General features: G+C 35.7%; 1 protein-coding gene across 4 annotated transcripts in view; it reads right to left on the bottom strand.

The window, feature by feature from the left end:
- The window catches only part of USP32 (ubiquitin specific peptidase 32), a 250,126-nt gene extending 232,375 nt beyond the window's left edge, over positions 1 to 17,751 (bottom strand). For all 4 annotated transcript variants that reach the window (XM_031966529.1, XM_031966532.1, XM_031966530.1 and 1 more), the window contains exon 1: positions 17,520 to 17,751. In XM_031966529.1, coding sequence (XP_031822389.1) covers positions 17,520 to 17,577 — 58 coding nt within the window. In that variant the 5' untranslated portion in view covers positions 17,578 to 17,751. The remainder of the gene's footprint in view (positions 1 to 17,519) is intronic.
- Between the last annotated feature and the right edge of the window lie 287 nt (positions 17,752 to 18,038).

Genomic DNA, 18,038 nt, shown 5'->3' with positions numbered 1-18,038 from the left:
TTATTTTTAGAAGATTAAAAGGAAAAAATAAATTATTCCTTTGGAGTTGTCATAGCTACAAAATTTTAGTTTTATAGTTATTAAAAACATTAATCACAAAGTAAAAATAGTCAATTCAACAATATTTTAATTTGATAACAATATATTCTTAGATTTAATACCTTGGCGTCATACTTTAAGAATTTTTACCCTACTATATGAAATTGCAAAGTATCATTGCCAAGTGATAATAAATTGTAACACATTCCTAGAATCAGGAAGTGCTGACAATTTCTAATATAGCTAACTACACAAAGGATGCTATTATAAAGAATGATATGCTTAAAGTGCTCAGTTTGTGAAACTACATATCCCAAATGAAACTGATTACATAAATATTTGCCACCAGTTTTAATTCGACTATTAGTCTACAATCTCTACTTCAAACTCTGGTTTTCCACAATGCCTGGCTCAATCTTCTTAGTGTTTACTAATATTTCCTTTGTCTGAAAAATACAAAAATTGATTATGGTAATCACATTAAATGTCCCTATTCAAGTATATACTTTTTTAAACAAATAAGAATACAAAGTAATAAAAATACAAGTTGATTGGACTTAGATCAAAGGACTTTCTATCTAGCCACTTATGTAATTTGATGTGACTTTCTCTATTGAGTCCCAATTAAAACTCTTTTGGGTCATTTTCAAACTTTTTAGATACTCTGTTCAGATCACTCTGAAATGCTCTGAAAGTAGCATTAATTTAAATCATTCCTCTTACTAACCTATAATAATTTACCAAACCATAATCACAAAGGGACAACATTTTAAGTCTTCTCAGGTACTCTTATTGATTCTAAGATAAACCTATATTTTGATAGTTTACACTTACATTCATATCGATTCTCCAAAAACAGAAGACAGCTGACTCTCCCAAGTACATTAATTGTGCCTTGTAAAGTGCTGTTAATGGAGTTGTGAACTGATCCAACTATTCCAAACGAGAGCAACCTGGAATGTTGCCCAGAGGGTTATCAAACTGTGCTTATCCTTTGATCCAGCAATATCCCCACTAGGTCTGTATCCCAAAAAGATTTCTTTTTTTTTAAAGGGGTGTTTTTGGGGCATCTAGGTAGCACAGTGGATAGAGCACCAGTCTTGAATTCAGGAGAACCCAAATTCAAATCTCCTCAGACACTTAACACTTCCTAGCTGGGTGACCCTGGGCAAGTCATTTAACCCAACTGTCTAAACAAAAAAAATAAAAATAAAAATAAAAAAGGGGTGTTTTCACAGCATGACTAATATGGAAATGTGTTTTACATGACTGCACATGTATAACCTATATCATATTGTTTGCCTTCTAAATGTGAAGGGGGAGGGAAGGGAAAGAATTTGAAACAAATTTTTTTTTAAATTAATGTTATGTTTCACCTAGAGGAGCGAGGGAAAAGAATAGGGAGAAAATTTGGGAAAAAAGGTTTTGCAAAAGTGAATGTTGAAAAATTTGCATGTATTGGGAAAAATAAAATATTAATAAGATTTTTAAAAATTAATGTTAAAAATTATCTTTACATAAGTGGAAAATAAATTTATATTTATAAAACATGATTTTACATGTAATTAGGAAAAAGTAAATATTACTTTAAAAATTGTATCTTATCACATTTCTACAAATAACCTTGCAAACAGAAAATGGCATCCTCATCCACAGAAAGAACTATGGATATTTAATATAGATTGAAGCATACCATTTTCACTTTTTTTTCCTTGTTTTTTCTTTATTGTGTTTTTCCCGATTTTTCTTTCACATGACTAATACTAATAGGTTTAAAATGAGTGCATAAATACATAATCTAGATAAAAATAAATATCTATCTACTGGGAATGCCAAAATAAATTATGGCACATAAAAAAATATTATTGCATCAACAAACAAATAGAACCAAGAACACACAAAAAGACAATAATGTAATAAAATAAAATAACACTAAAAGGCAGGTACCTTATCTCATCATTGGAGAATCTTGTTATTCTGAAAGACTGAATCTGCCATATTCATATCTCCTTAAGTACCCTCTGAGAGGAGGACACAGCTATGAGCTCCTGAGTCTCTCTGTAAGAAGGTAGCCCAACACAATCTTCTCCCCATTTCTCAAAAGCTACAATGCTTTTAGATTTCTTTGGACTTCTCCACTATGCTCCAGGTCAGGTCCCTTACCCACTTCTTATTTCAGCTTCTTTTGTGTGTTTTCCTCTCCCATTAGATTATAAATAAACTCCTTAAGAGTTTTTCTTTTATATTTGATCCCCAGCACTTAACATAGTACATGACAAATAAGAGGAGCTTAATAAATGTTTATTGACTAAAAAGTAAATTGATTATTAAATTATAGTGACCAATTTCAATTCCAAGAAAATTGTAATAAGACTGCCTTCCTCCATCTTATTAAAGAGGTAAGGGATCAAGAAAGTAGAATATAGTAGGCACTGTGAAATATAGTCAATGTACTCGTTTTTGCTTAAATATTTTTATTATAAGAGAAGATTCAATGCTGTGAGAATGAAGGAGAAATGACTGGGTTGTAAAAACAAAAAAGTGTCAATAACACTTAAGAAAACCAAACTATTTTAAGAAATGCCAAGTGAAGAAAAATCACCACTACTCTGCTATTAAGTAATTAAACAAGTGCTAAAGTACTGAAAAACCACATTGATTCTACTAAAATATGTAGCATTATATAGAACAGATAATTTAAAAATTCCATACTTCACAATTTAATAAGTGAAATGATCTCTTCTGTATTTAATCATGTGAAAATATCACTGGCAACGTTTTATCTTCCAACTATTTCAAATCACTACAAGTATATATTAAGAATCTGCAATACAATCAGCATTGTAGATAGTATAAAAGAAATTTGAAAAATAGTCTTTATCCTCAAGAAGCTTATAACCTAGCTGGGAAGACTAATATATATGAAATAGTATCAAAAATGTAAGGCATATATATTTGTTAAATTATGTAGTCCAAACATTAAGAAGTTCAGGGGCTCAATAAAAGTAATTGAGAAAAATTTCATGAAATAAAATTGACTTGGGCTTTTGAAGGCAAGCAAGAACTGGATACAATAAAGGTAAAAGAAAGGAATTCCAGAACAATAGAACAACAAAAGCCTCAAAAAGCAGCATGGCAAATTCTTTAAAAAAAAAAAATTAGACCATATTAAAGGATAAGGTATGTTTGGGAGAAATATGCAAGGAAAGTTAAAGTAGCAAAAAAACAACAGAGAGCCTTGAAAACTAGTCATAAGATTTTAAACATGGTAACATGAAAAGGAAACACGGGAGGTTTTCAAGGAAAGACACTAAAAACGATGTATTATGAATATTCAGTTGACAATAGTATATACCCAAAGAACTAAGACAATTGTCTGAATTAAATTAAAATTTTATCCAGATGTTTTGAGCAAAGTATTTCTTCCTGAAATATTGAAATAATTACCGTAATCTTTACTTAACAATAATACTGGTCATTTACCACTAGTTACATTACAGTGTTTTTACTTTTCCAAGTACTTCCATATCATTTCATAAGATCTTAGATTTAAAACTAAAAGGCACTTTGCATCTCACACATCATTTAGGCCAAACTGTAGGTCAGAAAATAAGCGACTTGTCCAAAAAATTACAAGGTTCAAATAGAAAAGCCAAGAATCCTATGATTTCAAAACCAATGCACACTTTTTAATTTTTTTAATAGGATATTATTTTTCCAATTAAACATAGTGGTTTTTCCCTAAGATTTTGCATTCCAAATTTTTTTTCTCCATTTCTCCCTTACCTTTCCCCTCCTCAGGACAGCAAGCAATCTTATCTAGATTATGTATGTATGCACTCATTTTAAACCCATTAGTATTAGTCATGTGAAAGAAAAATCAGGGGGAAAACACAATAAAGAAAAAACAAGGAAAAAAAAATGAAAATGGTATGCTTCAATCTATATTAAATATCCATAATTCTTTCTGTGGATGAGGATGCCATTTTCTATTACAAGTCTTGGATCACTGTATTATTGAGAAGAGCTAAGACCCAGATGACTCTGAAGGGGAAAGTGAGACAGGTGACTTTGCAAGCCCCTCTCACTTAAATCCAACAATCAAGTCTATCATAGTTAATTATCACACAATCTTGCTGTAACTGTGTACAATATTCTCTTGTTCTGCTCACTTCACATAGCATTAGTTCATATTAAATTTTTCCATGCTTTTCTGAAATCAGCCTGCTCATTATTTCTTAAAGAACAATAATATTCTATTAACTTCGGATACCATAACTTATTCAGCCATTCCCAACTTGATGAGATCCATTCAATTTTCAATTCCTTGACACCACAAAAACAACAGACACAAACTGTTTTGCACATGTGGTCTTTTTTCCCCACCCTTTTTTTTCTTAAATCTCTTTAGGGTATAGGCCTAATAGTAGTATTGCTGGATTAAAAAACTGTTGTTTGTCCTTCATTTTTGAAGAGGACCATGACATCAGGGAGGTGAAGCCAAGACATGCACATGAATTGGACTTAAGTGAGAGATGGCAGTGTAAAGATGGGTGACTCACCTGCCTCACTTTCCCCTCCCAAGCCATCTAGGTCCAATGGCAAGATACAGATCAAGATGACTGGAGATGGCCCTGGATGAAATGGGAGACTTTGGTCTTTTTAAGCTAAGGTCTTCAACAGGTCTCAGTATGACCAAGGCTGCACCATTCAGTGATTAAGGCTAGGTAGCAATTCAAAAAATATATGCAGTTTGATAGCCCTTTCTGTTGTGTAGTTTGTGTAGTTTGCTCTCCAGAATGGTTGGGTCAGTTTACAATTTTACAACAATGTATTAGAGCCCTGATTTTCCCACAACCCCTCCAACATTTATCCTTTTCTTGGTCAGTCTGATAAGTGTGGAATGATATTTTAGAATTGTCTAAATTTGCATTTCTCCAATCAATAGATTTTGAGCAGTTTTTCATATGACTATAGCTAGCTTTGATTTCTAAAAACTGCCTGCAGAACATCCTTTTTGTAGAATTATGATGTTCTATTGTGATTTATTTAATGCCTGTGTAGATAAAAGCAAAGTGAACTATTTCCTACAAAAATATTTTCTGATTAGACCACCTACATTGAATAGCATTCCAGTTTTATGAATTAAGCACTTAAATACTCAAAGAAATTTTGGATTAATATTTTTAAAAGGATAGTAGGTAATGCAATAGATAGAACATTGGATTTAGAGTCAAGACCACCTAAATTCAAATCCAGTCTGGACATGACTAGCTGTGTGACCACGGTCAAGTCACTTAACCCCTTGCCTACCTCAGTTTCCTTATCTGTAAAATGGAGACCAAAGTAGCACCTACCTTCCAGGGCAGTTGTAAAAAATGAGAAAATTGTAAAGCATTTGTAAATCTTAAAGTACTATATAAATCTTAGCTATTATTTTTATACCACTTAGCAAAAGGTTTCACTATATTACTATGTAAATTGGCTTTTAGTGGGGAAAAAAATTACCACAATGCTCTTCATAGTTCTTAAGCATAAGAAATATCTAACAGTTGCGTAAATGATTGAGACTTATCTTCATAACAAAATACAACTACAGCTAGGGCCAAAGTACCAAGTAAAGTAACAAATTCCTAATAAATCATGCCAACTTATAAAGTGTCTCCCATTTCACTATAAAGTAAATATTACAAAGTAGAATCAAGGCTTTGGAAATTTCATTTTTAAAAAAATAATATGAAAGTATGGAATTCCACATACTATATATGTACTTCCATTCTCTTTGCTTTTTACCCAGCAATTATGTTCTCCTCTTAAGTAGCATGATTCAGATTCAGTACTAGTTCAGTGCAAGTTTTCCCTGCACAAAACGTACTCTTACCATAACCAGAATGCTGTAAAAGTCCTCATATTAAGTTGCATTTTTAGTACCTTCCTTCTTTTAATTATTTTCAGTTTAACCTGTATATAGGGTTAATTTTTGGTTTGTTTATTTACATTTTCTTCCCTATTATTTGCCTGTGAGCTCCTCAAAGGGAGAACTGTATTTTGCCTTTTTTTTTTTAGTATCTTCAAAGTTTAGCTTAATGCCAGTCAGATAGAAGGTGCTTAATAAATGTTAATTGATCGATTTGTGAGATCTTTCTTTTTGCCTTCAATTTCTAGCTAGTCCTGAGAACTTTACTAATACAGATGCTTCTGCATTGAATTCAAATAACATTATTCATAAATCAGAGGCTCAGGTAAATACTATGAGCCAAACCATGTCTACATCAAAATCATTTGCCACGTGATTTTTACTATTCTTCCTGATCATCAATTTTTTTTTTCATTTCTCAAACATATCAATGTAGTTCCACTGAAAAATAAAAGCCAATCAAAATCAGAACAAAATTTGTATAGAGTACTTTATTCACTGAAGTATTCAATTAATAACTGTTTTCAGATAATGAAATATTTACTTGGCAATCATCTTCATTGACTACTTCAATCTGTATCTCTTCTATACCAATGCTCAAATAATACAAAATGTTTTCAACATCAGGTAGTTTTTTTAACTGCACTTTTAAGTCTCAGAAGAAAAACTTTCCCATCCTTCCCAAAATCAATTTTATGGTGAATAATCCCTAATCAGCATTTCTCAAATTTTATAGAGTAATAATGTCTGGTGGCTGGTTATGCCAAAAGTAAAGGATTTGTAAACCAAATTTATTAACAAAATGAATGACTGGCACAGGAGCCCCATCATTACCTATAAGAAAGACGTAGTTCACCAAGGGATTCCAAAAACCATGTCTAAAAATGTGTCCAAAATGCATTGCCTTATATCTAATGGTAGCACATAATGCATTAAAAACAAACTTTCTTCAAAGGCTTACTCTGTTAACAGGAACAAAGTTTTAATATACAAGCCTTATAATGTCAAAAATATATTCTAGTAAATTCCTGAGTAGGAACTGATTCTTGCTTTTCATCTTTCTTTGTTGTTTCAATTCATAGTACTGGAGCCCTTACACAGAGTTGGAGCTTAACAAACTTTTGTTTAATTGAATATTGCAATGCCTCCTCATCAAAAAAAAAAAAAAAAAAAAAAAAAAAAAGCCCCTGGCAATTTGAGGAATGGAGTCTATATACAAAAAGGTTCAGGTGGGAACTTTAACAACCACCAAAAGTTAAAAATCAGAGCTCAGTCAGCATACAGAGGTTATTAAGAAGGTATTTACAGAAGTCATTCATGAGTAAAAGAAATAGAAATTAGTAGTGAGAAATCTGTGAATATAAAAAAGACTTTATCATGGCAAAGAAAGAACAGAAAAAACTAAAATGAAAATAGTCAACGAAATCTATTAAAATATTGCCTAAGAAGAAAAGTGATATGGATGAGAATGCTGTCAATCTGAATTCTACTCTCAGCTTTAGAAACATGTCATTCTGAAACTTTCGACAAATCATAAACCCTCTTTTTCTCCAACTATATTAGGATTTAAAAAGCTACTTAAAAATATAATCAAGATTAAAGGTGTATATAACTTGGTAAAGCACAAAAACCATTATTTTTTTAACTTCTTGCCCTAGCTCCCCTTAGCACTTCTTGGAGAACAAAGGGCAACTTAGCCAGACCTTCTTCTGGAGGTGGGGGTAAGGAGCAAAAGAAGGGAACTATGCACCTATGCATCTGAACCCTACTTTCACACCTTGAAGAAAGGGTTCTGAGAATGAGGTTTGCAATGAGACCTCTCCAGACTCTTATCTTATAAGAGGAACTATAGAAAATAAATGGAAAAAAAAAAAAAAACCCATAAAATAGTATTTTCAAATTACTTAGATTACACATAGCATCTAAACAGCACTTTAAGATTTGTAAAGCACTTTATATATAAACATATCTATCACATTTTCATATGATTATATTCTAAGGCACTGGATGTAGCCTTACTCATTTCAAACCCAGTTTCACCTCTACTAAATTTCCACATATCCAAGGCACTACTTAATAACAGCAAAAGAGAAATGTACAGTTGCACAGACCAGTGAAGTTCCAATAAAACACTATTTCAAGTAGTGTTAGAGTTAGAAGGAACCTTAAAAGTTCAAATCCCTCATTTCAGGAAACAGAGCCCCAGAGACACTGACTTGTCTTCTTCATCAGGGTATTCAGGTAATAAAATGGCCAAGAGTTAAACATATTCTCTTATTCCAAATTCAGTACTTCTGCTTCCAATTGCTGAAAAACTATTTCCTTTGTTCACAACTAAGATTTTTCTGAAACTTCCTCTGGGTAAAAGAAACCTTATGTTTATAGCTGTAAAATTTGTGTCAAAGAGAAGAGACAGAGACGGACCAAGAAACATGCCATACTAAAGGATTCATCTTTGAAGTATAGCAGATTATAGAAACTTGGCAGAAGCTCCCAGATTCCTGATTCCAACTTCATGATTCAGGAGTTGTATGATTATTCTTCTTTATAACTCCTTCCTTTCAAATTTATAAAGAATTAAAATGCCCTGTTCAGGTGTCACTAGGCAAACTAACCACACTGACTTTCAGCAGCAATTTATTATTGGGGGATGAAAGTAGCAAACAGAATTTCCTATTTTATGCATCAGTTAGATATTAGGTGGTTCACGTTAACTCACAAATATCACACAACCCAAAACCAGCAACAGAAACAATAATATGCTCTAAAACAGAAGTCATGCCTCCTTGGTATAGTTCAAAAAGTATAAATAATGCTCACTTTCACACTGTCAGAGCACTTTAATCAGGTTAATTATTGTCCTTTTCTCTATAAATAAACCTATCTACACTCTGGATCATTTTTATTAGGTGCAGAAAAAAAAAAAAAGAAGAAGAAGAAGAAGAAAGAAAAACTGCTTAAGCATTAGTCTCATAGAGGTGCTAACAAAAAAAGTTATAATTCAGCAGCTTCACTATGGTTCTACCTTGTCTGTGACGCAGCTAACAGTAGTACCAAAATGTTTTCCTTTCTCTTTCCTATGCAACACCTCATAATTTCAAATATGGCATTTGCTGGCCAACACAATTCCAATTCTTTGTTACTTACATAAATCTTTTTTTGGAAGGCCGCCCCAGCTTTTGTGACACTATGAAGGCCCTGTGTCCAAACACAAAGCAAGATACAATGAACAAGAAAAACCAACAACAGCTGCACAATTCAGTAAACAGGGACCTTATTGACCATGAGTTGATGTCACCTCATTCTGCTTATCCAAAAGAAAGGCATCTAGGATTCATCAGTGTAGTAAGCTTCTTTTTTATGTTTGTTTCTGCCCCTCCAAGTATACAAAAAAGAAAGCAAAATAAGGAGAATAACAGTCTTCTATTTTCAAGTTCTAACAAACTATACCTACTACACTGTCCTCTATTTTTCTATCTTTTGCTCTCAAACCCCATCCCTAGATTACTCTGACCTGAATGGAGCTAGAGAAAATCACCAAACCATGCTGACTAGTTCCACTATAAATTAACCTAGAGGGACCTATGTTCAAGTCATGCCTCCGTGTAAATACTGGTTATGTGACAATCTCAATGTCCCCAGGGAACTCTCTAAAACCATAAGTGGCAAAGAAGGTGCCAACCTACATTGGTAGGGGAAGTTCCTCCTCTATTAGTGAAACTGCAGGTTTTAGTCCCCATTCCTATCCCTTAATCTCAACTGGCACTTCACCACAAGATTATCCTTCTACTTCTCCTTATTCACTACTTACCAAAAAGGTTATTCCAAATCTTCTCTTCCATCCTTCAGATTCCCAAGTTATAGCCTCCTCCACCCTCCCAACTGAGGGAACTCATAACATATTTCACCAAAAACTAAGGCCATTTTCCAGAGAGCTCTCTCTTCTCTCACCTTTTTATCTCACATCCCTCTGACATTTCTCATTATCTCTTCCTTTAACTCCAGGTGCAGAGGTGGCCCTTCTCCTTACCAAGGCCAACTTTTTATAATCCTACAGGCACTTGATCTCATTTCTTTCATTCTTCAGCAGTCTTCACAATTATCATCTCTATTCTCTAAACTTCCATCTCCTTCTTATCTATCTACAGCTTCCCTGATGCCTACAAACACGTCGTCCCATCCACAAGACTATTTCATCATTAAAAAACTCTCATTAAATCCTATCTATTTGGCTATAGTTAGAACTTTAGTTCTTTTCTCTTATTTTCTGCTAAACTTACAAAATCAGAGAATATCCAACAAGTCCTCTGCCTCTCTTCTAATTCTTTTCTAAACTCTCCACAATTTAGTTTCTTATCTCATCTTTCAATTGAAGCTATTCTTTCCAAAGTTACCAACCATTACTTAATTGCCAAATCTAAAAAGCTTTTTCTCAGTCTTCAGCCTTCTAGACCTCTCTGCAGCAATCAACTTGATCACATTCTTTTTATCATTTGTTCATTCTTAAGGACAGGATCTACCTGTCTTACAACTCTTCAGTCTCCTGAGCTGGATTTATATCATGCTCATAACTGTATGTGTCTTCCAAGGCTTTGTCCTGGGCTGTCTTAATTTTTCTGTCTACACTCATTAAATTTAAACTCTATAAGGGCAGGGACTGTTTTTGCTCCTTTTTTTGTTCCTTTTTATACCCAAAGCTAAACACAGTGCCTAATCACAATAAGTGCTTAATAAATACTTTTAAAGTTTATTTTTTTCTTTCTCTTATTTTTTAATTGGAGCCAGTGAACAGTAATGACAAAAGGGCCTGCCATTGTAACTTTTTAAAAATAATAAGAATATAAAATGGAGATTCACAATTTCACAAAGAATTCTCTTTGTACGTTCTGCTTTATGTATGGAAATGCTTTTTTGATGCTTAAATTCAGAATTTTTGAAAGTTTCCCCAAAAAGTTGTTGTTTGATTCAAACACAAATGATTATACCTATAAGGAAACTAATGTGAATTTGTCATATTTTTTCCTTTTTATCATAACTATCTGCTCTTAAGTTTTCAGAAGGATATCTTATACTATCTCTCACAGGATGACCATAATAGAAATTCACTATCCCAAAACTGGGACATTGATTCATTGTTGGTGGAGTTGTGAACAAATCCAACCATTTTGGAGAGTAGTTTGGAACTATGCTCAAAAAGTTATCCAACTGTGCATACCCTTTGATCCAGCAGTGTTACTACTGGGATTATATCCCAAAGAGATTATAAAGGGGAAAGGGACCTGTATGTGCACGAATGTTTGTCAGCCCTTTTTGTAGTGGCTAGAAACTGGAAACTGAATGGATGTCCATCAGTTGGAGAATGGCTGAATAAATTGTGGTATATGAAAATTATGGAATATTACTGTTCTGTAAGAAATGACCAACAGGATGATTTCAGAAAGGCCTGGAGAGACTTACACGAACTGATGCGGAGTGAAATGAGCAGGACCAGGAGATCATTATATACTTCAACAACAATACTAGATGATGACCAGTTCTGATGGACCAGGCCATCCTCAGCAACGAGATCAACCAAATCATTTCTAATGGAGCAGTAATGAACTGAACTAGCTATGCCCAGAAAAAGAACTCTGGGAGATGACTAAAAACCATTACATTGAATTCCCAATCCCTATATTTATGCACACTTGCATTTTTGATTTCCTTCACAAGCTAATTGTACAATAATTCAGAGTCTGATTCTTTTTGTACAGCAAAATAATGTTTTGGTCATGTATACTTATTGTGTATCTAAGTTATATTTTAATATATTTAACATCTACTGGTCATCCTGCCATTTAGGGGAAGGGGTGGGGGGGGTAAGAGGTGAAAAATTGGAACAAGAGGTTTGGCAACTGTTAATGCTGTAAAGTTACCCATGTATATATCCTGTAAATAAAAGGCTATTAAATTAAAAAAAAAAAAAAAAAAAAAAAAAGAAATTCACTATCCCAAACTAATTTGTGAGAAGTCCACTGAGAACTTGACAGATTCTATATATAGATCTATATATACAGATCTAATATAGATAGTCCATATCTATATTAATACTTTAACATAGAATCTGTCAAGTTCACAGTGGACTTAAATGATTGTATTAATCTACCTTAGTGAAAAAGAATAATAATCTTGCAATCCATGTTTCAACTCTATCTTTATTTACAGATTTACAATACACTATGGGAGACTAACCATTATAATTAATTTAGAAGTTAGTCTCTAAATACTTTCATTAAATTCAGTAATCAAAACCTTGAGAAAGGAGAGGCCATCAAGATTTTATAAAATGTGAAAGTTTTATGATATCATGATTGTCAGGAATTACTAATATTAACTGTTTAAATACTTATTTGTTCAACTACTACTTATATAACCTATAAATCACAACAAATTTAAATACTAAATTGTTAACTACTTACAGACTACATCAAGTCTCTCTCCAATTCAATCTATCCTTCACTCAGCTATCAAAATTATTTATCTAAATCACAGAATGACCATATCATCCCCTTTACTCAATTAATTGCAGTAATCTTGAAGGAGAACCAAGAGGGGAGGGGAAAGACCAGGAAAGGCCTCTTGCAAAAGAGGTTATTTGAGCTGAGACTCAAAGGAAACCAGGAAAGTCAAGAAGCAGAAATGAGGACAGGAGAGCATATCAAGCATGGAAATGACAAAGAGAGAAGTTGCCACTAGAATTTATTGAGTAGGAATCAGACCAGCACTTCAGGAAAAATCACTATACCAGCTGAGTGTGATGGTTTGAAATGTGGAAGGTCTTAAGACAGTCAGATTAACCAGAATGTTATTTCAATAGTCCAGGCATGCAGTTCTGAATGCCACTATCAGAATGTATCCATATTCTGTAAAGATAAAGATAGGATTTATTGGATACATGAGACATTCAAATAATGATTCAAGAATGACACAGGGATTGTGGAGTCTGAATAACTTAGAAGAATGGTGGTGTCTTCTACAGTAACAGGAAACCTGGGAAGTGAGGAGGATTTGGGAGAAAAAAATATAAGTTGTGTTCTAAACATGTTGAGTTTGAAGGACCTACAGATCAACCAGTTTGAGATACCCATAAGGCATCATTTTGGTCCTGAACTGGAGCTCAAGGGACTAGGAGATACATATTATTATCATATATTTCTTTTAAATTTTCCAAGAGCTTTAAGTGTTATATAATTTGGCACTGACAACTACCTTAAGTCTTCTTAACACTAAGTTCAACTTACTTTCCTAGTACTTAGCACAGGACCTGACACATAAGTACTTCACCCCACATATCCAATCCATAACCAAATGTTATCATTTCTACCCAGACATTCCTATCCTTTCCTTTCATACAGCTACAATCCCAGTACATGTCCTCATCACATCCAATCTGGAATACTGCAATGGACGACTTCAAATTGGTCTCCCTCCTTAGTGGCTCTCTCCAATCCAATAACATACTCTTCCCTCAGCTATCAAGTTGTTCTCCTAAAGGTAATCAGACTGACCATGTCACCACTTATAAAACAGCTCAGGGAACTCCAACGGCTCTCTCACATTTGCAGTATCAAATATAAAGTGTTCAGTTTAGCATTTTAAAGCTATAGATAGCCCCCTTCATATCTTTCCAACCTTCTCAAATACTCTATAATTGAGCTGCACTGATCTACTTGGAGTTCTTGGAATATTACACTCCATGGCTTTGCAATAGCTCTCTCCTGTCACTGGAATACTCTGTCCCCTCACTCCACCCATTATTTCCTTTTGTTACTCCCTTCAGTGTTCAATTCAAATTCTACTTTTTGCAGGAAGCCTTTCCTATACTAAGTATCTTTCATTTTCAGATTATCTTCATATATTGTTACGTATCTCGAACATTCCAAGACATTTATATGTTGTCTCTCCCCATTACAGCGTACACCCCTGGAGAACACGGGCTATAATTTTTGTGTGGAGGGTTTTTGTCTCTTTGTATGTTCAGTGGTTAGCACAGTCCCCAGAACATAGTAAGACTTAATAAAAGCTTAGGTACTGATTGATGATAGATTGTAATAAATAGCAATGGTATTCTGTATGATTATATAGAAAAATAAAATATGGCAACATGCTATATTACCTTTTGTTCAAAAAACAATGAAAAACATTACAATTTCATTTCTGTCTGTACTATGGACAATCAAACCCAGTTTCTGTCTTCTTAGATGAATATGAAGGACTTACAAAAATCTAAGTGTTCATTGGACATAACACAGAAACAAAACCTCTTCAAACATGACTTCTAGACCTTTCCCAAAAGAAATCCTTTAAAGGCAATATTCATAGTTTCACAGAGAAAGGATACTTACTTCTGAGAGAAACCACAAGAGTACAATATACTCTTGATAAGAGTAAGCCAGAAACAGCAAGGAAAATTTAGTACCAATCACCATAACAAGAATTTGATTGCAGGACTGAAAAACTATATGTAGGATGCTAAAAAATTCTTGTAACTTTGGAGAAAACGTAACTCGGGAACATAATCGTTTTTGACACATGGCTTATTTTCATCACCCAGTTCAAGGAAGAAATAAAAGACCACAACATAATTAAAGGAAAAAAGAAGATATCTTTTAAATTCTATTACCACAAATTAACAGCTAAGATTGTCACAAGCAAGCCTCATAATCTTTCTTTAGTTTCTTGAGAAAGAGATCATACAAGAGAAGCAAAAAAGGAGACATAAAAGAAGGGGGGGAGGGGGAGAGAATGAGATCTAACTTTATGATCTTAGTCCTCTTACAACACTTAATCTTTTTTCAGATTTAAAGAACTTAACGAACACTGTAACTTTTCTTGAATATAAGGAGTAAAATAAAATATGGAGGATCAAGTCTTACTCATAGGATGGAACAACTGCTGGGTAGCTTTAGAAAACACACGCTTTACAAACCATAGTCAAGATCCCAACAACAGATTGTTGAATTATAAAGAATCCTAGGAAAGACAAAATAGATATGGTAAATATCAGCTACTCCAATGTGGTGTTAATTTTTATATGCTTAATCTCAGCTACTATAAGTATGAAGGCAAAATCAAAACTAGTGGTTCATAACTTTTGAAGCTCATTCAATGCAATGCAGAAAATACTAAGAAAAGCTATCCTCAATTATTAGGTCATACTTTTCCTCAAATCCTTTTTTAAAGATTCTGTCACTCATAGTATATTTTATTAAAACCCCATTCCCTAAGATGACACTTAATAATTCAGCTTTTGGTTATAACAATGGTTACTTGGGCCACAATTACTCTACAGTCAACACTTTCAAATAAAGCAAACGAGAAAGAGATCATGTATTCAGTAATACAATATCAACCTAAATTTCCTGTTAATGGCTACAATTACTGACACTGCTGATAGTTTCTATCAAAAACAAAGAAAAATAAAACATAAGCAAGGGATAAGTCTAGCACATAGTTTATAGACAGCTCATGTGCCCAAGAGTTCTTCAAATATTTTTAAACAAAAAAGTGCTTAAAAAAAAAAAAAAGACTGTTTCACAAACTCCTAGTCTAATTGAAATAAATGATAAAGTATGACATTTACAACATTGTATTAAGTTGTGCTAGCCTTAAAAAAATCTACTTAAAGGAAACTAAGATCCTCATTTACACCAATATCAACCATTTCCTATGTTTTCAAATATACCATTTAAAACTCATAAAGATGATTCACAGCAGATTGCAGAAAGACCTGTAGATATATAAACTAACCAAGTTAATTTGCCTTCTGAAAAATACAAATTATTACCTTTAATCCTAAAACCAAAAACTGTATGGGTGGCAGTTGGATAAAAATCTATTTTGGGGTTTCGTTTAAAAAATGACAGATAGCATATAGTCTTCACAACCTCAAACTTGAGAAACAACAGATTTCTGAATGAGCTTGTAAATCATTCTCATTGATCTCCTCTTTCACTCCATGTAAGCTAGTACCTAATTGAGGCCAGAACTGTCAAGCTTCAAGAATATCCAGAAAATGACTACACTACTGGGCTGGAAACACATCTACAATTAGGAATACTTCTTAGGTTGAAGCAAAAACAAAAAACAAAAAGCGGACTGAGGTTGCTCTTAAGCTAAAGTATTATCTTTAGAATACACTTCAGGGAAAAAATGGGTACAAAAGCAGTTCTTTATTTACTGTTTTACTGTTTTGACAAAAAATGGCTTAGTCCACAACTGCATCCCTATCTTTCAAACACTGTGGCAAGTAGGGTTCTCAGAAACCATCCTTCACTTTCTCACATATTTGCTGAAGTTCCTTTTTAACCAAAGTAAACAAAACACAATCCAGTGTTTCCCACTTAAGATTAATTTGCATTTTAATCTAAATCTAATCTGTCCTTGGGCACTTGACAGAAGAACCCAGAATAATGGCTGTTTTCCTGACTTAGGAACCTGTTAAACAGTCTAACGTCCAACATCCAAAACAGCAAGTTATTGCCATATATTTTACCAAAATAAATAAATAATGTCTTAAAGAATCCATTAAACCTTGAGGAGAAATGCAAATACAAAGCCAAACCCTTAGAAAAATAAGCCACACAAGGCTGTAAACTGAGCAATAATCATTTCCAGTTAAGATGTGCGCTACTGAGCATAACAACGATAAATGCTGGGAGCGATAACATCCTACTGTACATCTAAGCCAAGAAAGGGCAGGCCACGAACTGTTAATGACACCAAGACAGGCAGGGCTCTGAAAGGTGCACCACCGAGCACCACCTCAGAATACAGGATTTCCGAATGCCATTTTAATACTGCTGGAAGAGAGAAGGCAAGTGCAGTAAATAGGCAAAGGCCAACGTCTGCAGAAGTAGGTAACCTAAGACCAGGGTCTTGTGGCAGCATCAGCTGTCCAGCCTCATCTCACCTCAAACACACAACTTAATTTCAGGGTGTTCTTATCACTGCCAACAGGAGGGGGAGAGGGAGGCGGCGGCGGAGCGGATGATGATAGTGCACGGGAGAGAGCTCCCAAGTGACAGATAAGGGGCCTGGAAGAAGCCCGAGATAGGAAGCCCCTCGAAGAGGGTTTGTGCGGGCAAAGAGAAGGGAGGGTATTCTTGCACCAGAAAGAAGGGTCGCCCGCTGCCGCTCAGGCTGTTAAGGAGCCGCGGGAGGAGGGCAAGGGCTGGGGAACAACCAGATGTCAGGGGAAAGGGGCTTGGAGGAGCTGGAGAGCAGTGGGGGAAGGGTTGGGGAGGGAGGGACTTCCCCGGACATTTACAAGAGGGCATCACCGGAGAGCACGGGCAGCACCGGTGGGATCCCCCTTCTCGGCATCAGGCCCCGACCCTCTCGCCAAGCCCCTCTCGAAGCGGTGCACGCCCCGGCTCTCCCTTCCCCACAGACGGACCTTCTCCATCTCGCTCCCCGAGTCTCTTGGCTCCCTGAACCTGTCGGGGGGCCTGGACCAGTCGGGGGGAGGGAGTCCCCTCCCTCCCGTAGCCTCCCCGGGCCCAGCCCGGCCCCTCCCCCTCACCTCTTCTCAGCGCCTCCTCATAGCTGAGGAATCCGATCCGTGACTCCTTGGCGCCCATACTCCCTTCATCCCCTCGGCCGGGGGTCGGAGCCTGATAGCGCCCCCCGTCCCCGCTTCCTCCTTGTCGTCGTCCCGGGTGACGGTGTCCTCGTCCCCCGTCCTTCCGCCCCTCTTAGGCGCACCCACACACGCACACACTAACAAGTGCGGCTCCTGGCCCGGCGGCTCCTCCCGGCCACCACCGATACCGTCGCCAGCCCAGCCGCTGCCGCCGATGCCGCCGCCGCCGCCGCCGCCGCCGCCTCCATGCTGAGTCACGTGACCTCGCTCCCACACTTCCCCCGCCCTCCCTGCCCTCCCCTCCCTACTCCGCCCTCCTCTTCTTCCACTCCTCCCCCACGGCCTGCCCCCGCGCCAGCCCCGCCGGGGGTCACCTGACCCGAGGCTCGGGGATTGTTCCGGGTAATGGCCGATTGGGGTTGGGGGGAATAAGGAGGGGACGCTACGCCGCGCCCAGCC

Source organism: Sarcophilus harrisii, chromosome 4 (genome assembly GCF_902635505.1).
Source record: "Sarcophilus harrisii chromosome 4, mSarHar1.11, whole genome shotgun sequence".
NCBI classification, from domain to species: Eukaryota; Metazoa; Chordata; class Mammalia; order Dasyuromorphia; family Dasyuridae; genus Sarcophilus; species Sarcophilus harrisii.
This window is presented reverse-complemented; position numbering and strand designations above follow the sequence as displayed.